The sequence below is a fragment of the Chroicocephalus ridibundus genome, chromosome 4 (assembly GCF_963924245.1).
Source record: "Chroicocephalus ridibundus chromosome 4, bChrRid1.1, whole genome shotgun sequence".
Classification (NCBI taxonomy): domain Eukaryota; kingdom Metazoa; phylum Chordata; class Aves; order Charadriiformes; family Laridae; genus Chroicocephalus; species Chroicocephalus ridibundus.
The window spans coordinates 63,866,663-63,885,429 of NC_086287.1; the positions used below are offsets into that span (position 1 = coordinate 63,866,663).

Sequence of the window (18,767 nt, forward strand, 5' to 3'; positions counted from 1 at the left end):
TTATCAGACACTGGATAGGATGGATCTATGAGACAGAAGGAGGGAAAGTTGTGAGTGGCCTCAAAGGGAGGAAGCTTGAAGTTGTTAACATGCAGAAGGGCAAAGCAGTATGATGCAATTCAGTAGTTCAGTTTTGGACATGTTAAATCTGTGTCAACAAGGAGGCATGCAAACACAGAAACAAAAGCATAGGATTCATCACCCTTATCTTCAGAGATGAGCATCTGAGCTTAGTCAATCTAGACTTCCTTCCAGTAAGTGAAGAGAAACAGACACTCAAGAGAATGAATCATTTGACTTCCTTTCGGATTAAATTAATCAAACCCTAAATCTCTCTGCCTCTATACAGAGACCCTGAAAGGAGTTCAGCATGACGAGCTCACACAGACATCTAAACTTTGCCAGCTGAATCCCACCCTGGCTAAAGCCATGACATGAGACTAGTTGGAAGAGTATGCTGAGAATAAAGAAGTTTACCAAAGCAGAAGGTTGCACTTGAAACAACAACAACAAAAAAACAAAACCATGAACACACACACACAAAAAAATCATCCCAAATGAAAAGGGGAAGATGCCCCTTATCCTCTGTCAAGGCAAGATGGAGAAAGTTAATACATCAAATGGAAAGATGAAGGAAATTAATGAGACAGAAGTTGTTAATTATAACAAAGGACTCATAAGGGACAAGGCAGCAGACAGATCAAAGAGGGTGAAACTGAAGTAATGGTCTGGCTATAAGAGGAAGTCTTTCAAAGCCTTAGTGACTAAAGAAATTTAGGAGACAAACAAGACAAACCCAGAAAAGGAGAACTTTAAGCAACAGTTTAAAAGACAACAGAAAACCCGATGGGATACTAACTGAAGGTGCAGATGGGAGGATTAGGATTAGCTTCCATCCCCACAGAAATGAAAGGAAGAAGGACAAGAAAGCAGCAGAGAGACTAGACCAGAAGTTTCATTATTGAATTTAAAGCCAGAGACAGTTGATACAGGAGGAAGAGTCAAAGAAAAGACTGCATCCAGTAAAGGAAACCGTAGGGAAGAATTCAAAGGCTATGCACAGCTGGAAAACTACACATTCACCTGGGGGTGACAGATACATGGTGGGACAGCTCACATGACTGGAGTCATGAGATGGATGTCACAAGGACAGACAGGGAAGGTGACAGGGGACTCATTTCACACAAAGGAGCAGCTTGAATCTGTGAAGCTCTGCTGAAAAACAAGTGGCAGACCAATAAAGAGTTAAGGGGTCTGGATGAGAGACGAGGCCAAAGGAAACACTGTCATGAGCACCTGCTATAGACCACCTGATCTTGAATATGAAGCCTTCTTTAGACAACAGGAAGATGTCCTCATTCTCATGGTGAACTGTAACAACCCCAGTATGGGGTGCTGGAAGGGAATCAGAATGTGGCACAAGTAATACAGTGGACTTCTACTTGACCTGTTCCTGACACACTCTAGAAGTACCACGATACGCCTACCATTCTTTAGAAAGGAAGTGATGTAGAATGTAAAGTCTGATGGCAGGCTTGGTTACAGCAACCCTAAGATGATGAACTTTAAGATCTTGAGGGGTGTGAGGAAGATGGATAGCATTATGACAATCCTGGATTTCAGAGGGCAGGCTTCAGTTTGTTCAGAGAAGTGGTATGCAGGACCCCTTGAGGTACTGCCATGAAGGCCAAAGAGGCCAGGAGGATTAGTCAATCTTCAAATACAATCTCCCCAAAGCTCAAGGACACTCCATATTGATGTGCAGGAAGTTGAGCAGGCAGGGCATTTGGCAGCTTGGCTTTATAGCAGCTCACAAGTCTGCTTACTCTCTGTTGCAATGTCTGTTTTCAGGTCTCACAAACTCACAGATATGAGTTTGGAGGAAAGGAAGCATTGCGCATGGAGAAGGACTGAACAAGGGCTCACTTAAGCAAAATCTACATACATAAGGCAAGTGAACTGGATGGGATGCATCTGAGGATGCTAAGGGACTTGGGAAAGAGAGACATCTTTACCAACTTTAAAACGCTGTAGGAATCAGGGGAGGTTCTTTATGACTAGAAGACAACAAGCTCCAGGCTTTTCTTTCAGAGGGGGAAGTAGGAAACTACAGATGAGTGTCAGCCTCTCAGCCTCCCTTCAGCCTGTTGGAAGGCTATGGAACAAATTTACCTGGAAATGATTTCCAGACACACAAAAGGTAAGAAGGTTACCAGGAACTGCCAGCACAGATTTAACAAGGGCAGATCATAGCTGGCTGCAATAAAAGCCACACTGCAGTCAAGGTAAACAGTAACCACTGCTCTTCCTTCATCCCATTTCATCATTCTCCCTTGGTATCTTGGCAGCCAAATGGAGGAGATACAGACTAGACAGGTGAACTGCAAGTTGGGTGAAAAACTGTCCAGGTTCAAAGGGTAGAGGTCAGCACTTTAACTATCAGACTTAGAAGTGGAATTGATACTGAGGCCAATATTATTTAATGCCTTCATTAACAACATGGACAATGGGACAGGAGGCTCCCTTTGCCAGCCTACAGAAAACATCACATTGGGACAGTGGTCAATACACTGATGGGCAGAGCTGCTATTCAGAGGAATCTTAAGATGCTGCAGAAATGAGCTGACAGAAACCTGATGAAGTTCAACAAGGCAAGTGCACCTGGGACAGAAGAACTGCAGAGCAACAATACAGGCTGGGGACTGTTTGGCTAGGGAGTAGCTTGTCAGAAAAGGACCTAGATTCCTCATGGACAAAAAGATGAACATGACTCAGCAGCACCCAGTTGCAGTGATGAAGGCTGACTGCACCCTGGAGCTGCATTATTAAGACTGTAGACAGCAAATCAAGGGAAGCAATTATTATCCCCTGTTCAGCATTTGTGAGACTATATTTAGAGTACTTTGTCCAGTTCAGAACTCCTCTGCACAAGAAAAGGCACTGACATATTGAAGGAAGTCCGGCAGAGAGCCTCTAAGATGATTAAGAGACTGGAGCACGTGGCGTGAGACTGAGCGCTGAATTTTCTCAATCTTAAGAAGAGAAAGCCAAAGGGAAGGTCTCACTGGTGTCTTCAGCTACTCAGTGGGAAGTTATAAAGAAGATGGAGCCAGAGTTGTCAGAGATGCAAAGCAAAAGAACAAGAGGCAGGAGTCACGTTTCACCAAAACAAGTTCTGACTAGATACAAGGAAAAAATTCTTCACTGTGAGGGTGGTCAAGCACTAGAGAACAGGTTGTCCAGGGAGACTGTATCATATCCTTGGCGATACCCAAAGCTCACATGGGCCCTGAGCAGCTTAAATGCAACTTCAAAGCTACCACTTTGACTGTGGACCTTTAGAGGACCCTTCCAATCCTAGGATTCTACTATCCTCTCCTCCCTTGTCATTTCAGTTTTGTTAAATAAAGATGTGTTCTCTGTTCCTCTTTGGATACTTCTGTTCTTCACACGTATAATGTACTGTCCTGGTCTAATTCACACTGCATAGTTCTGGCAGGAAATAGAGCCCTCCATAATCACTTGTAATAAGCCAGCTATGAAATTAGTGATGACAACGAAGGTCAAAGAATTAAGCAAATAGTTTAAATGCAAACAGTCAAAAATGTATTAGAGAACATCTTCAGAAATGCCTTCCCATTTAGAATTAAAATACTGTTAGCTATGTTTTGGTATTTAAGAGGACTGAGGGAAAAACACACATTCATTTAAAGAAATGATTAAAAACACAGCACAACAGTTCAGAAATTGGATTAAGCTAGATGCAGCTGCAATCTTCAAACTTAGTTTAAACCAAATTTGAATATCTGCAACTGAAGCTTTCTAGTTATAATCATGCCATTGACCTTCCTTCCCCTCTCCCTTTTCTTTCTAGCCACTGAAGACTATTGAAAGTATCAGAGCTCCAAGTCAAGAACAACTCCCTTGTAACCGCGACTCTGACATGGATATAGTGAGAGCAGATTGCCTGCAAGGAAACAAGAATAAACTGGCTATTTAGAGAGATTATGTAATGCAGCACAGAGCTGTAAAATGAGATTTAAAGAGACAGAACTCTGCATTTCAGCCCTGTAAGTAACCATTAAAGTTGGACAATACTGTAGCAATTTGAAGAGGCTCAGTCAACAGAGGAAGAAGTCTTGTCAAAGGATCCCCTCTCTGAGCTGGTATTTTATTCATGATTCTTCTTTCTCACTAAAACAGTACTGTTTGGTCAAATCCTTTAAAGCAAGGTTGAAACACCTCTTCACATCATCTCATAGATGTGTAGGCTTTTAGTACAAAAGTGAGCTCTATATGAATAGGTACAAAGCGTTTTGTGGACGAGAGCTTGTTGAACTCGTGGAGCTTGGCGCACTCAATTAGCACAGTACTGCACACTGAAAATCAAACTGATTATGAACAAATACAACAGTGTTAGGTCTTTCCTGCATAAATATTTTAACAAGTGTAAACAAGACTCCAGTTTTTATAAGCAACCAATTCCCGAACAAACACCCACAAACATCAGCTGGTTCCACAAAGAAAGGCAGAGGCTATGAACTGCCATGTACCGCCACATTATAAATAGTGAGGAAACATACAGCAAAGGCATGTGTGAGAAGGAAAACTAGTTCTGTGTATTACACATTCTTACACAAACATAGAAGCCTTCAGGGTTTGCCCATGGCTTTGTTTAGAGTATACATGTGTGTGTATATATATATGTATATAAAAAAAAATATATAAAAAATACCAATGCACAAAATAATGATTTTGTAGAAGAGTCGAGAACTGTTGAGCAGTTGTTGCTGGGAGATTTTACTTCCGCACTTCTTCACTTTAGAATGGAGGGGAAAAAAACATTGTAAAAATTATTACCTTAGGTATTCTAATAAAAAACTGGTTTTCGTCTAATTCTAAACATCCTTTAATTACAAGCCTCAAAAACTAGCAGCATCTTATGTTCAGCCAGCCCCAGCTGTTTTGCTAGTGATTAAATAAGAGTCACTGAGCCCAGATCATCTCCCTTTTACCTCCCCTGAACAGACAGACATTACAGCAAGGAAGAACTTGGCCCAAACTACATGGGGGAGGGACGGGAAAGCAGGGGGAGGTTGCTGCTTTTTAAAAAACAGCAAGTCCTTGCTCTGTTGCTGGACTTTTCCCCGCATCATGTCAGGCCTGCAGGTTGCTGGCAAGCGGACCAGGCACAGTGTGAGACCTGCCAGCACTCTCAGACCACACACACACACACGTTCTCAGCTGCTCTCAAATACACTGGGGACAACCTCCAGAGCAATCTGGACTCCACCATCCATCTCTGCTTTCCAGAGTCTGGTTATTCCCTTCGGCAATAGCCTACATAGAGCATCATATAGGAGAAAATCATGTGCTTACACTGCTGAAGGGAGCACACAGCCTTGACGTAAGAGCCACCAGTGAGTTGCAGAAATAGGCCTCCTAAAGCGCGCTCACAAGCTGTGCTGCACCAGCATCCTGACAGGAGCTAATTTCAGCAGTTCATTTGCAACTCAGTTAACTATGGAAATGCAAACGGAGTAGTACCAGCAAATAAATAAGTAGCTCAGCATTTTTTCTCATCAGACAGCATAGCACTCCCAGGATAACTGTTCATTTTTAATACAGCCAGCTATCAGTGCGCTCCAGTTTCACCCACTGAACCCTGTACTACTTCTTTAAAACACATACAGTAAATTCATTTACCTTGCTACACTTTCAAGTCTAAACACAATGGATATTAAATAATTTCACCAAAAACCCAGCCATGATCACGGGCAGACAGTGAGAGGGTGAGATTTTGTAAGTTCACTGCCACAGCTCGATTTGCAATTAAAAACTATGTAAAGCTAGAAGTGCTATTAAATGCAGCAGACAACTAGCTCATTATACAGCAGCAGAAAGAAAAGCCTTTCAAACACCAATTGCTCTACCTGAAATATCAGCTGCTGTTGTCATGCCTGGGACTGAGCAAGAACATCACTTAGCTCATTGAAAAGAACTTTCCCAGAGACAGATTGGCAGCATGACAAATGAATGTTGGCTACAGAAATCAAAGACCAAACACTTTTTTCCTATATAAAGAACAGCCACAAAAGGAGAAGAAAACTTGTAAAGAGCCTCAGACAGGTATAGGTAAAGAGACAGATTATTTTCCTGTTTCAAAACTATTTCAGAGATAATTTCATTTCAAGCAACTATAATTTCTTTTATATGATGCTTATAGACTTTAGCCAAGTCTGAATCATTGTGTATGATTACGAGCGCCCTCTGGGGAAGGAAGATACTCAGACATATTCGCCCCAAACATTCATCCAAGAAATAAGCCATGTTTAGATTAAAAAAAAACAAAACCAAAAAAAACCAACCCAAACACAAACAAAAAAACAACACCTATGCTCTCTAATTGTGATCACCTTTCAGCATAACCAAAAGGGCTTTTGAAGGATTCAAACACTCCAAGAAGCAACAGGACAGCATTTTCTCCCCTCAGTATTTTACTTTTCTACAATTAAAGACAAGGAACTGGGCAGTTCTTATGCACAACAAGCAAATTTTTAAAATGCCTGTGCAAAATTACAGTTTTGATTAAAGCACATTCATCCAAAGACAAACTTCCCTAACTATAAAAGGTATTCTAGGGGTTTTATTCCACTGCTTATACAGGCTACACTTTATACAGAAATTTTTAAAACTTGTAAGATAGTAACTTTGGACTTGACACTGAAACGAGCTCACTTACAGTACGAGCTTTACTCTGCCAAACAAGCAGGGCTCAATACTGTTCAGTACAAACAGCTGAATAAAACATTCTGTATATAAATCAGCTCAATAATGCTGAGTAAAGCAATCTGGATATATTTCAATAATACAGATCAATCTTAACCTTTCTATACCTATGCAGATATAATACCAGATCAATCTTACCCTTCATATACCTATGCAGGCATAATATCAGTCAAGATTTTCTGTGTTTGAGTTGCAAGTATAAGACTAATTTAGGAAAATACCTTTATCTAAAATAACTCCCCAAAGTGTGCACCATATGAATAAACCCCATCTACATCCCTTTGTTAATTACATGTCAGCTTCTGAGTCTTTGATATGACAGCCTATCAGCTGTCATCTCCAAGAGTCATGAGACAAGAGTATTAATTAGCCAAAAAATTACAACTCCTGTCCATTGTTATGAGTAACAGCAATTGAAATTGGAAGACCATTCCGTTTCTGACATAAAAGCTGGTTTTATTCACTCTCCTTAAAGAGTGTCGATTACATAGATTTCAATTAAAATGTATAGCATGTAATATGAATATTTATTTAAATGTTCTCTGGACACTAAAATCTTTTTTCCATTTTTCCCATCTCTGTTCAACAGTCACATATTAAGCACATGATTACTATGAAGTGTGCATAAATACATGCATTATCTCACACTCATACTGCACAAAATGAAAAGCAATGGAACAATTATACTTAAAAATAAACATGCATAAAGCATTTCAAGAACCCTGAAAACTGATAAAATAAAAAGCCACAGTAGATTAACAGATAATAAAAAGGTGGAATGGGCATGTCAACCTTGAAAAAGCCCTTTTAAACTACAATAGTATTGTCAGGTGCCATTATCCTTTGTCAGCCAGCTACCTGACCTCATAAATCAGGTATAACAATCAAATGAGAGCACAATGTAAAATCAGCACTAGGCAGACTTGTCTACTGACTAACAAGTGGCCTGCCAAGGTTTTGAGGTCACATTCAAAACTAAAAATTAATTGTGATCAACAATATTTATTAAAAAAAGTCATATCAACAAGAGTAAAGCTCTCAAGTACCATTCTGTAGAGTTTGTGCTCGTGACTCCTTTCCCAGATTGGCATGGAATCCTCCTCCTAAAGTCGGTGTTTTGCCTGCACCTATTAGGGGAAAAAAAACCAACAAAACAGACAGACATGTCAAATGCAATAACTGAATTAAAATACTAAAAGACGACCTATTGTGCCACTATATTCAGTATAACTTACAACATGCCAAATTACATTAAGAAGGGCAACAGAAGTGCTTGAAGGGCTTAAGACATCGAGTGCAAATCCTGTGCAATTTATTTCTTCCTTGGGATACCATAAGAATTACATGGCTCCATAAACCCTCCCAATCTCAGCTCCAAAGAAAGTACAAAAATGTCTCAACCCCATCTTAGGCAGAACATGAAAATCAATATTGTAAAATATTTCTCAAAGTAAATGATGAAACTATTGCTTAGTTAATATTTTTTGTCTAGAGAATATTCAATCCAGGATTTTAATAGCTAATTACTGGCACTACAGAACATAAAACATGTTTAGCATTCAATGCTGTGTTGGCTACTACAGACATAACATTTACTTTAAAATAACTTCAGTTTAACATTAGGCACACACAGTGACACTTAGGCTACAAAAACTGCAAGTCTGGAACTGCTATGTTTACACCCTGAAAAGTTGGAAACTAAAATAAGTCTGAGTTGTAAATTAGCATAAACTAGAGGCTGGTTTATGCATCCGTGCCAATGCTGAGGAGCCTGAATGCAGAGTCCGCTGGGAGTCAATGGAACTACTCATGCAAACCAATCTTGCAGAACAGGGAATTAAAGTACAAAGGACAAAAATAGTCTCCCACTAAAGCAGGAAGTTTTTTTAAAAACCAATCAGGCTACCTAAAGCAGGATATCTGAAGCTATCAGCTTAACAGCAAGTGAGACCAAAAAGCTAAATTGCACAGTATTGAAAACAAGTAATTTGTTAGTAATTGGACTTCTACTTAATTCAAGTAGTCTGCTCTTCAGAATAGGGAAAAAACTCTTCTTGTTCCCTATGACGCCTACAGTTTTTCCTCAAGTTCTTGTAGTTATGTTTTCCCATCTTACACCAGTTCTCTAGAACAAACTAGAATGGCTTTGGGATAGACACACACTGAGGAGTGAAGCTGAAAGAAGTTCATGACATTTCTCCTACACACCTGAGTAAGATACTTCCATGGCAGGTAGAAGTGATGAGAAACTGTGACCTAAATTGTTCACTCTACTAGACTTTCTTAGCTAGTCTCCTCTCAGCCGCATTTAACATAGCTCTGTGTTGAGGAAAAAAAAAACAACCAAAAACCACACACCAAAAAAACCCAACAACAGAAAAGCTAACATTGCTGTAGAATTATTGCCTATAAGCCTTCAAAGCTTAATTTTCCGTGCAACCTTTGAATTAGGTTGCCAGTGCTATCCACAACAGAAACCAACTTCACCTTCACTTCATTAACAGATCCTTTCAACAAACAATAATCAGAAGCTCTCACGTAAATGCCCCACAGCTTAAGTACTTCAGTTCAACATCCTAATTAGAAACGAAAAATATTCAATAGTGACCTTCTCACTGGACATAGAGGTAACCCTCCCAACTCTGTATTTGCTTCAGACTATTATAGACAGCAATGTCTCCTCGCCATTCTTATAGGTACAGTCTCATATTTCCACAAATGCTCCAAAACAAACCAATGAGGCAAAACAGAGAGAGGTTACCAAACTACCCTAACATACATAACATTTTTGGTGGACATTTAATAAGAATGGTTTACCTGGCCAAAAAAAAAAAAATTAAAAAAAAATAAATCAGCAGTTACAGTAGTTTTATGTTCCTTTTCTTCAGTAGCAAATCTAACTTCAGAAATTCTGCCTCCAACCCTCTTTTTTTTGTTGTTGTTGTTGTTGTTGTTTTAAGGTTTGCTTTACCGCAGGCTACCTCACTTCTCTCATTTGCGGCAGGAGAGCACAGACTCAAGCATCAGTACAGTGGAGGAGGCCACAGACTGCAGGGCAAGAGCAGGAACAAACAGCAGGGCAGGCTGGAGGTAGCAAGATCATCCTGCATTTGCATCAACGGCACCATCAAAGCGATCGCCTCCTCCTGTGCACAGAGACTCCAGAACACTTTTCAGTCCTTGCTGTCTTAGAATAGACAAAAACCACTGAACTCTATTGGACTATCATTTTCAAAACAGCTACATTATTCTTTCACAGGTTTCCCTGTTGCTACGCAAAAGCTTACGCAAAAACAATCTCAGAGTGGTGATAAACAATACTATTAACAAAATAATTTAACTTACTCAGAACCTAAAATCCTGAAAGAATACAAACAAAATACAAGTAAGCTGAGACTTCAGCGGTTTTGTTCTTTAAGATTCTTTTTCATTAGACGTCAAGATTAACATTGTACATCAAAGTCATTTCTTTCCAAGCTATGGAGTCTGCAGCAGATACTGGCAGAGCTATCTGGGAGACAAATTCTGCTATCAGAATTGATGTGCCCATTTCTCAGGGAGTAAACCATAAAGACTTTACATCTCTAATTGGTATTTGGCTTTGAAAACTGATAGAAAACTAGTCTGCTGAGCACTTACACTCTCAGAACTGCAAACTAATGTTGCCATTGACTATGAAGTCTCACCATCAGCTTTAATCTTTACAAGCAGAATGCAAAGCAAACTCATTAATGCAACTGTTCAGCTGGATAATAAAATGATAAACTTGGAAAAAAAAAAGAGAACAGTGAAATCAAATTCATTTAAAGACAAAAATCCCTACAAAGCTAGTCATTAAAAAAGTACAAAGGAGAGGAATACCAATCTGTAAGCACAACCAAATTAACATCCCAGCTTAACTGAAATTTTTTACATTTCTTGACCTTTTCCATTTTTCCCTCTACAACTTCAAAAGTGAATTAAACAGGCTTTTGCATTTCCACATTCAGCTTTCAAGACATACAAAAATATATCTGAGAAGTATTTGGTGTCTGCAAGTACTGCCTGCCAAATATTCAACATTAACACTAACATTTCCCTAAGCCAACTCAAACACCCTCCTTCGTGAGGTGGCGCCTCCCGAGGTACGTTATCATCTACCGATCATTTTTAGAAACTAACTCAGATCCTCAGCTTTGCTCAACTCAAGCCTCTTCTCCTATTCAAGTTAGCTTTGGACACTTAGGTGAAGTTTTTTCATAGAATCGTCTAGGTTGGAAGGGACATTGAAGATCATTGAGTCCAACCACCAACCTAAGACTGCCAAAGCCACCACATTTTGGACAACAGAAGGTGTGGAGAGATTTGTTAAGCAGCTCAAAAGCACAGCTACTCAGTTTTTTTGTGGTCCTCTTAGTGGACTACAGTGCCACAAGACACTAAAAGAAGAGAAGCGAACATGCAGGACATTATATACTTGGAAACTTGATGACATTTGGTCAAAGCTTATGCAGGTCCAGACCCAGCCCATAACCCCACATTACTCAAGAGCTGAACTACAGTGACTGTCCCTCAAACACCCGTCCCCGTGCCTGCTCCGTGCAGCACCGTCTCAGGTACGGCTGCTGTATGCAGGGTCAGATCCAGGCACCTCAGCCATTTCTGTTTTGCTCCACAGACTCACTAACAAAGGAAGTCACATCCTTTGTAGCTTCTCTACAAAAGTGTTCCTAAAGCAGTAAAAGCAGCAAGCAAAGCTTGAAGTCTGTAGTAACCTTGAAGAGCAACAAAAAGATGACAGATAGCAGGAACAGCACTTATCACATCCCTTCATACAGAGGAGGCAAAGAGCAGCCACTCAGGCATCTGCAGCTTAAAGTGCATTTTTCTGAGAGCTGGCAACATGCTGAGTTTCAGATTCAACACCCAGAGAAGAAACAGCTTCAGTCCTAGTGTTATGGATTGTGTTTCCTCTACATAAATGAGCAAGTGAAGACAGGGAATGAAGCTGCTTGCAACTTGAACTGAAGTGTATTGCTATCCAATAGGACTAGTCCTACCAAAATCCTTCCCTGTAAAATTAAAACTGAAAAAAACACAAGTCCTTTCTCCAGCACAAGGTAGGAGAAAAACCTTCATTTTTTTACAGACCCAGCATAAAATCATCATCACACCAACCATTTCATAATCAGGGTAGACTAGATAATCTAATATAAAAAAAATTAATAAGCTCCTACTCAAGAGGAGAGTAATTCAGTGTCCCATTACAACTCAGGTCTACAAAAGTAAAATGATGTGACTAAAGTCTTCTGAATGCACAAAACTACTGAAGTCGGTAGCTGAAATAATTCTTTTCCAAGTCATTTTTACAGGCAAGTTAACAGATCTGCACACACCACAGCCTGATGAAATGCTACTGCTGATTAAACTAACATAGACAAACTTTAAATCTACTGCATCATAACTAGCTATCTATGGACTTATTTTCATAACTACCAACCGAAGAGACAAATAGAGCATTGGGTCCACCACGCCCAAGTTTAGGGCTGCACAAGTCCACGGAACCAGTCTGTGTCCAAGTTACGTGCACAATTCAGCATTTTCACAACTGACAGCAGTATGTGCTGCAGCACTTCAAGCAAGCATTTGCTGCCATCACAAGGACAGCATATAGAAGACGCAATGCCAGAAAAAAAACACCATACACTTAACTCTGATGCAAGGTTGCCACCTGGAGGATTTCAGAAGAGAAGCAAAAATTGATTCAGTTCACCTCACTAAAATGTATAGTGGGTAATTATTTTTTGTGTGAAGTAGATGCAAGTTTCCCTTCTTCCTTCACAACACAACATGATTATGAATTAGTTTTGTAATGAGAAAACCAAGCACAAAGTGAAACAGGTAAATACTTTTCAGGATTTCCCCAAAAGGTCTGTAAATCCAGTACATCTATACTTTCTTCTGTGTTGCAAATTACATCATGACCACTCTACATAATTTAAAGTTAACTATGTATTAGTGTCAACTCTAGAAATCTGGACCACAAGTGAGATGAATGTTGATAATATTAACATTATTTTCACTTCTCCGTAGCCAGTATTTTCATTTCAAGTTTAGTGTGTGTATTACTGGCAGAAGCCAATTCAGGCCTGTTTGAGGCTGCACTATAAGAAATATTCTATGTCAGGATTTGGTCTATCAATATATCCTACATGGAAACAAATTAACAACTACCAATTAAAAACAAAACCCCACTATTCCTTGCACTGAAAAATACAGACAAATCCTTTATTATACTAATAACTGACTGGACAAAACCACAGAATCTGATAAAAATACAGAGTTCATCCTCTTTATCAACTGTCTCACTAGCACTTACTATGACAGAAATTGTCCATCTTAAAAACTTCTAGAGGAAAAAAGACATAGAAGAAGAATGGGTATAACCTTAGCTGAAATTTTATGAACGCTTTTTCCTCCCCATATCTGGTCCCTCTCTTCTTCCCAGTTTGATGACCATAACTTTCCATTTCCACAAACCCCAGAAGACTGAAATATTTTGATCAAGACAAATACCAGACACGTTCTGCGCTTGTCAGTGCAGCTCACACTCCTAGACAGAAAACCATCATGAAGTTTTTAAGGATAAAATAGCATACACAAAACCTTTCAGTAAGCTTCTGTAGGCACACCTGAACAATTGAGCATACCACAACTTTAGTGAACAGTAAGCTACGCTAAATTTATTAAGGGACACTGCACAGTAAGAGTACATGTTCAGCATTTACGGCAGTGCAACTGTAGTAAGTTGCTTACAATTTGCTTGCAACAAAAAATTTGTATTAGGAGGAAGAAACTTTTCCTTGATATTCTAACATTTGAAACAGTCTCCTTTTAAGTGCTGTGGAGCCTCCTACACTAAAACTTTTAACAAACACTTGCTGGTGCATTCAGGGCTACTAGTTCACAACTTTCACTTCTCCCTTTGAGCAAAACCAAGCAGATAACTTTCCACAAGTAACATTCTTCCCATCAGCCTCGATTTACTATCTTGCAAACTCATGTACATTTATAGATGGAGACTCTTAATGTACGTATGCTGTACAAAAGTCAGGAGCTCTACGAGATCCTGACTAGGTGCTGAAGTTGAACTAATGCCCCTTGCAGCCTCCCATTTCTATGACTGTATAGTTGTCACCATCCTAAAACCTCCTGGCTTAGTCACTAAGCAATAGTAACTTAAAAGAATTTAATTCACAACCATTAATTTAAATGACAAATAACAAATGCCAACCTAGCATTTAAAGAATTTTCAATCTAAAGTCCCCAAAACACATAGAGACTCCAAGTAATCAAAGATAAAACAGTAAACCTGTTTCAAGACAGTCACACTGTTCAGTCTCACGGAGACACACTGGTGATGTTCATTCACCTCAGATCCCAAAGGCAGGGTAAGTCCCACGGGGCAACAATCCCACTTTGGTGGCCAGCCCACAATCACTCCATAACCCTCCTATGAAGTGGTATCCTGTAAGTCTTATCTGAAGCTGATAAGCACCCCTAGCTCCACCAACTTGTCTTCTCCATCCCACAGTTCTGTTGCTTCAGACTACAGAGGCTGCATTTCATTATGCTAACCTTCATTTTCTACCCTGTTTTCCCCAGGGAAAACGCTGCCACTTTCCTCCCTCTGCCCACTTTCAGACAAACCTGAGAGGAAGACAGAGGCCTCAAAATGATGAGGCTTCTGTCAGTTTTGTAAAAACAGGTAGCTGGTTGGGGAAGACCTGTGCTAAGTAATAGCTAGCTAAAAGCTCCTGAAAAATAATTCTGATTTAAATTTTTACTAGAGATGTGACCCTAAACTCTGTAGCAGGCCAAGGGCAGCCCCAGCCTGGAGCTTCAGGCACCTCTGTGGATCCAGGGATGGGCTGAGGCCAGTCGGAATGTCAGCCTGCACATGGGGGTCAGGATCAGGCCCAGCAAAGGGAACCAGGGTCACACACAGCTAGGGATGGCTGGGCAGGTCCACAGGGACAGCCTGAGGACAAGCAGGATGCTTGGCAGGGCCCATGGCTGGGCAGGGCTGTGGAGAGCTGGAGACCAGCCCTACTGCAGCATAACTGGGGCAGGGGCTGACATCCCCAGGGGTCTGACATGGGGTCTTGGGCCCTGGGCAGGGTGAGGGGAGCCCCAGGGAGAAGGTGGTCAGGGACAGCAAAGGCCAGCAGTGCCTGGTGAAGCAGGCAGCTCTCCTGCCATCGCACCACACACACACAGAGATCCCCAACACTTCTAAAGGGCAGGTTTCCAGACTGCCTTATGGTTTGCACCCAAGCAGCTTGTCAGATGCTATTTTTCTTAATTCACTAACGAGCATTTAAAGGTGATTTCTGGAACAAAAGCAGCTGACCTTCCCCAGACACAATGTGTTCCAGGATCACAAGCTCTGTACGCCTTGCAGTGCCCTTTTCTTGTGTTTTCTTGTGCTGTATTTTCTCAGTTACGTCTTCCAGCTTGCTGCTGCACTGCCTGCACATCAGCTTTCTCAGGTGGGACTGTTTCTTCTCCTTTGATTAGCGTCAGAAGCTCTAGTCTTCCACTTTCTCAGCTTCTTTAAACAAAAACCTGAAGAGAGATCTGAACTATCAGTGTTTGCTCCACGTTCAGCTTTCCTCCCCTCACTCTCTTCAGCTTCATACTTGGTCTTTCTCCTGTCAGCCTCAGGGAGAATACTTGTAAAAACAGTTTCTCCCAACAACAAGACAGGGGACTCCCACCCAGACACAGTGAAAGAGTGATCAGAGAATTCACCGCCTTCAGTCGCAGTGCACAACTCGTAACTTGCCTTTCTGCAAAAGCAGCTGCCATAAACCCAATGCAGACTGGTGAAGGGTTCGGTGGAGCTCCATTTTCCAGGATGCGATTACAGTATAATGGAGCGGGAGAAACGTAGCTCACTCCTGTACCCTGTATTGCTGTACTTCATGCTGGGATGCGTTCAAATGTTATGACCAGTAGGAGTCTGCTAAGAGCTTAGGTATGGAGAAAAAAAAAAAAAAAAAAGAAAAAAGGCAAGAGGCATTCATTCCAATCAGCAGAATGAGGAATTTTAATTCACATCCTCGCCAAATTTGACAAGAAGCCACAGAGAACAACCTCTTTTGGCTAGTTTGAGACAGACTGAACTGGCTATCAATCATAAGGTGGATAGCTATTCTACAAAACTAGACCCAGATAAGAAAAGCACATGCCTCAAACATTTTCTGTGCGATTAACAGAGTTCCTTGGAGCTCAAATGTGCATGTCAACTCTTTTCCACTAGTATCTGATTTATCCAGGGTCAAATCAGTCAAGTTCAGAAACTCAATTTCAACACATGGCCTTCACAAGCCTCAAGATTTATAACATGGCCAGGGTTAAGCGTTAAGGCGGGACTCTTACCTGACTGTGACCACTTGCAACAGAATTAAGAATTATAACTAAATGGACCAGTACGGGGCCTATCAAAGCTTTCACTAGCTTGTGCTTTGTGAGGACTTCCTCTCAGATGATCAATAGAAAGATACACAGTATCCCTCTTCTAGAGCACCAAGAGGGTATTCCCTTGCTAGTGAAAGAAACTACCAGCTCATAACCTGGCAAGTGACAGGTACCTCACAGGAAGAGATGACTTCCCACACCCTGAGACAGACAGCATTAAAAAGAATTGCGGGATCAGGCTAACTTGCAATCAAATCCTTCATTTCCATCAAGACCATGGCAATGAAAAGCACTGGTGGTGTTACGCTAAGATAGACAGGTCATGCCCAACTCCAAAGAGCATCTCATCAGGACTAGTATGGCCTAGCTCCCTCTTTGCGTATTTATACAAGCATGGTATTATCTCCTTTTATATGTTCTAACTACCATCAGCAAAGATTTCATGGTCCCTATTACAAAGTACTGCATATGCAATTTCATCAACCTTAGTCTAAATAAATTTTTGCCTTGCAGTCTAGATTTCTGGACACCTGTTGTGGTTTGGGCTGGGCTGGCCACTAATCACAGACTCTTACAATTGTAAATATCTCTACTACCTACTTCTCACAAGGAGATCAGAAGAATTACCTATTAGTTAAGCATTTTCAGAGAGAACTGTCAAAGTCAGGAGTTTTGTGCTCACCACTTTCCAAAACACAAGCTGAAAAAAACCCAATATTAAACTTAGGGACACCTACGCTTTATGCTGTAAAACCATAGTCCCCCAATTCTTGGACCAGTTTTGAAAGAACGGTCAAAACCCTGGAAAGCATCTTTGTAGAGCTCAAAGAACATGATCTTCCTCTGAAGACTCAAAAGAACAGCTATGCCAAGTCAGATCATAGGACTATCTAGTCCAGTATCCTACACCTCTGAACAGTAAAGTCCATTCATATACATGTCTACGAGTGAACACAAAACACAGGAGGAAAGCTTATCACAATACTTCCCTCATATAATCTCACAGAGTCTAGAGATCCATGGCTCAAGGATTTCCTGAGTCAGAAATAGTATCTTCGCTTTAATGGCCATGACACATTTTTATTCTGTTTGCCTGATAATTTTTTTAACATCCACAACTTAAGATTCACAATGTAATTACATGTTTTTTCTGAAAGAAAAAAAACACAAAAAAACCTCCTAATGTTTCTGAACCTCCTACTTGTTACATTTAAGCTAGCTGCTAGATTTCTTAGCTCTCCATAGTTTTTGCATTATGTGATACTGAACAATTGCTCATCCTTGACATGTTATTCTACTGTATTTACAGACATCTACTACATCCCCATTCAATCACCTCTTTCCCAGTCTGAAGAGGCTGAGTCTATTCAGTCGTTCTAACTGAGAAGCTTTTCAAGAAGCGCTCCTCTTAATCACACCATCTTCCTCTCTGTGTCTTTTCTAGTTCTATTACAGGTTTTCTTGAGGGGAGTGAAGAAAAGAGAGAAACACACCAGAACTGCACACAGTATTTAAGTTGGAGATAGTGCTGCAGATATGTAACAGCGTACACATATGCCATCATATTCTTTTCCTGCTAACTTCTAACATTCCCCTCGACGCTCTGGATTTTTGTACTGCAAATTAACACTGAGCTAAATGTTTTTACAGAGATATCCATTAACACCTAGGGACTTCCTTTCCAAGTTATAGTAGCCAGCCCAGATGCTACCATCCCACACGTGGAAGAAAGGAACAATACTAACTCTCACTGCAACTCTTGATCCCATCTGCTATCTTACTACCCAGCTACTAAGAGCAACAGGTCCTTCTATAGTCTTTACTACCCCAAATAATTTAGTGTTGCCAGCAAACCTCATTAACTCACCATTCACCTGTTTTCCAGATCATGAGCCCAGAATCTATGGAACTTCACTGACACTATTTCAGGAGACTTACTATTTATTTCTAGTCTACGTTTCTTATCATTTGATTAGTTACTCTGCTCTGCGAGGGCTTCCCCTTATCCATGACAGCTCAGATTCTTTAAAAGCTTATGGTGAAGGATCTTGTTGACCTCCCTTTGCAAATCCAACCATCTGCTCTGTCCACTTGCTTCTCTAGAAAGCTCCAAAAGATCTGCAAGGCATGCCACTTTGCCAAAAAACATTCTTCCCTCATATTTACCTGTACAACCACCTATTTTGTCCTTCACTGCTTCTACCCTTTTGCCTGCATTTCCCCAAACCTTCATGCAGTAGCAAAGCAAAATCTCTCAGGCACAAGCCTTTCCTACTTTCTCAGCACACCACTGCTCAGATGCTAAAACTGTCAAAACAATGGAAGGAAACAGACTCACACACCTGCATTGGAAAACACCAGCTATACCAAACTTCTCTGTGAAAGGCATCAGTGTTGAGTCTTTGGCTTTCTACACTAGGCACATTGACAGCTGAATGTAAACGCTGCCTGGGAAAATGTAACTGTGATCTCGCACCTTCTTCCAACACTGAGAGAACAAAAGAAGGGATTTCCCA

The 18,767-nt window shown here is 40.6% G+C and overlaps 1 protein-coding gene across 2 annotated transcripts in view; it reads right to left on the reverse strand.

Moving 5' to 3' along the window:
• BRF1 (BRF1 RNA polymerase III transcription initiation factor subunit) overlaps positions 1 to 18,767 on the reverse strand; it is a 179,332-nt gene that overhangs the window by 156,707 nt on the left and 3,858 nt on the right. For both annotated transcript variants that reach the window (XM_063333487.1, XM_063333488.1), the window contains exon 2: positions 7,836 to 7,916. In XM_063333487.1, the coding sequence (XP_063189557.1) occupies positions 7,836 to 7,916 (81 nt within the window). The remainder of the gene's footprint in view (positions 1 to 7,835; positions 7,917 to 18,767) is intronic.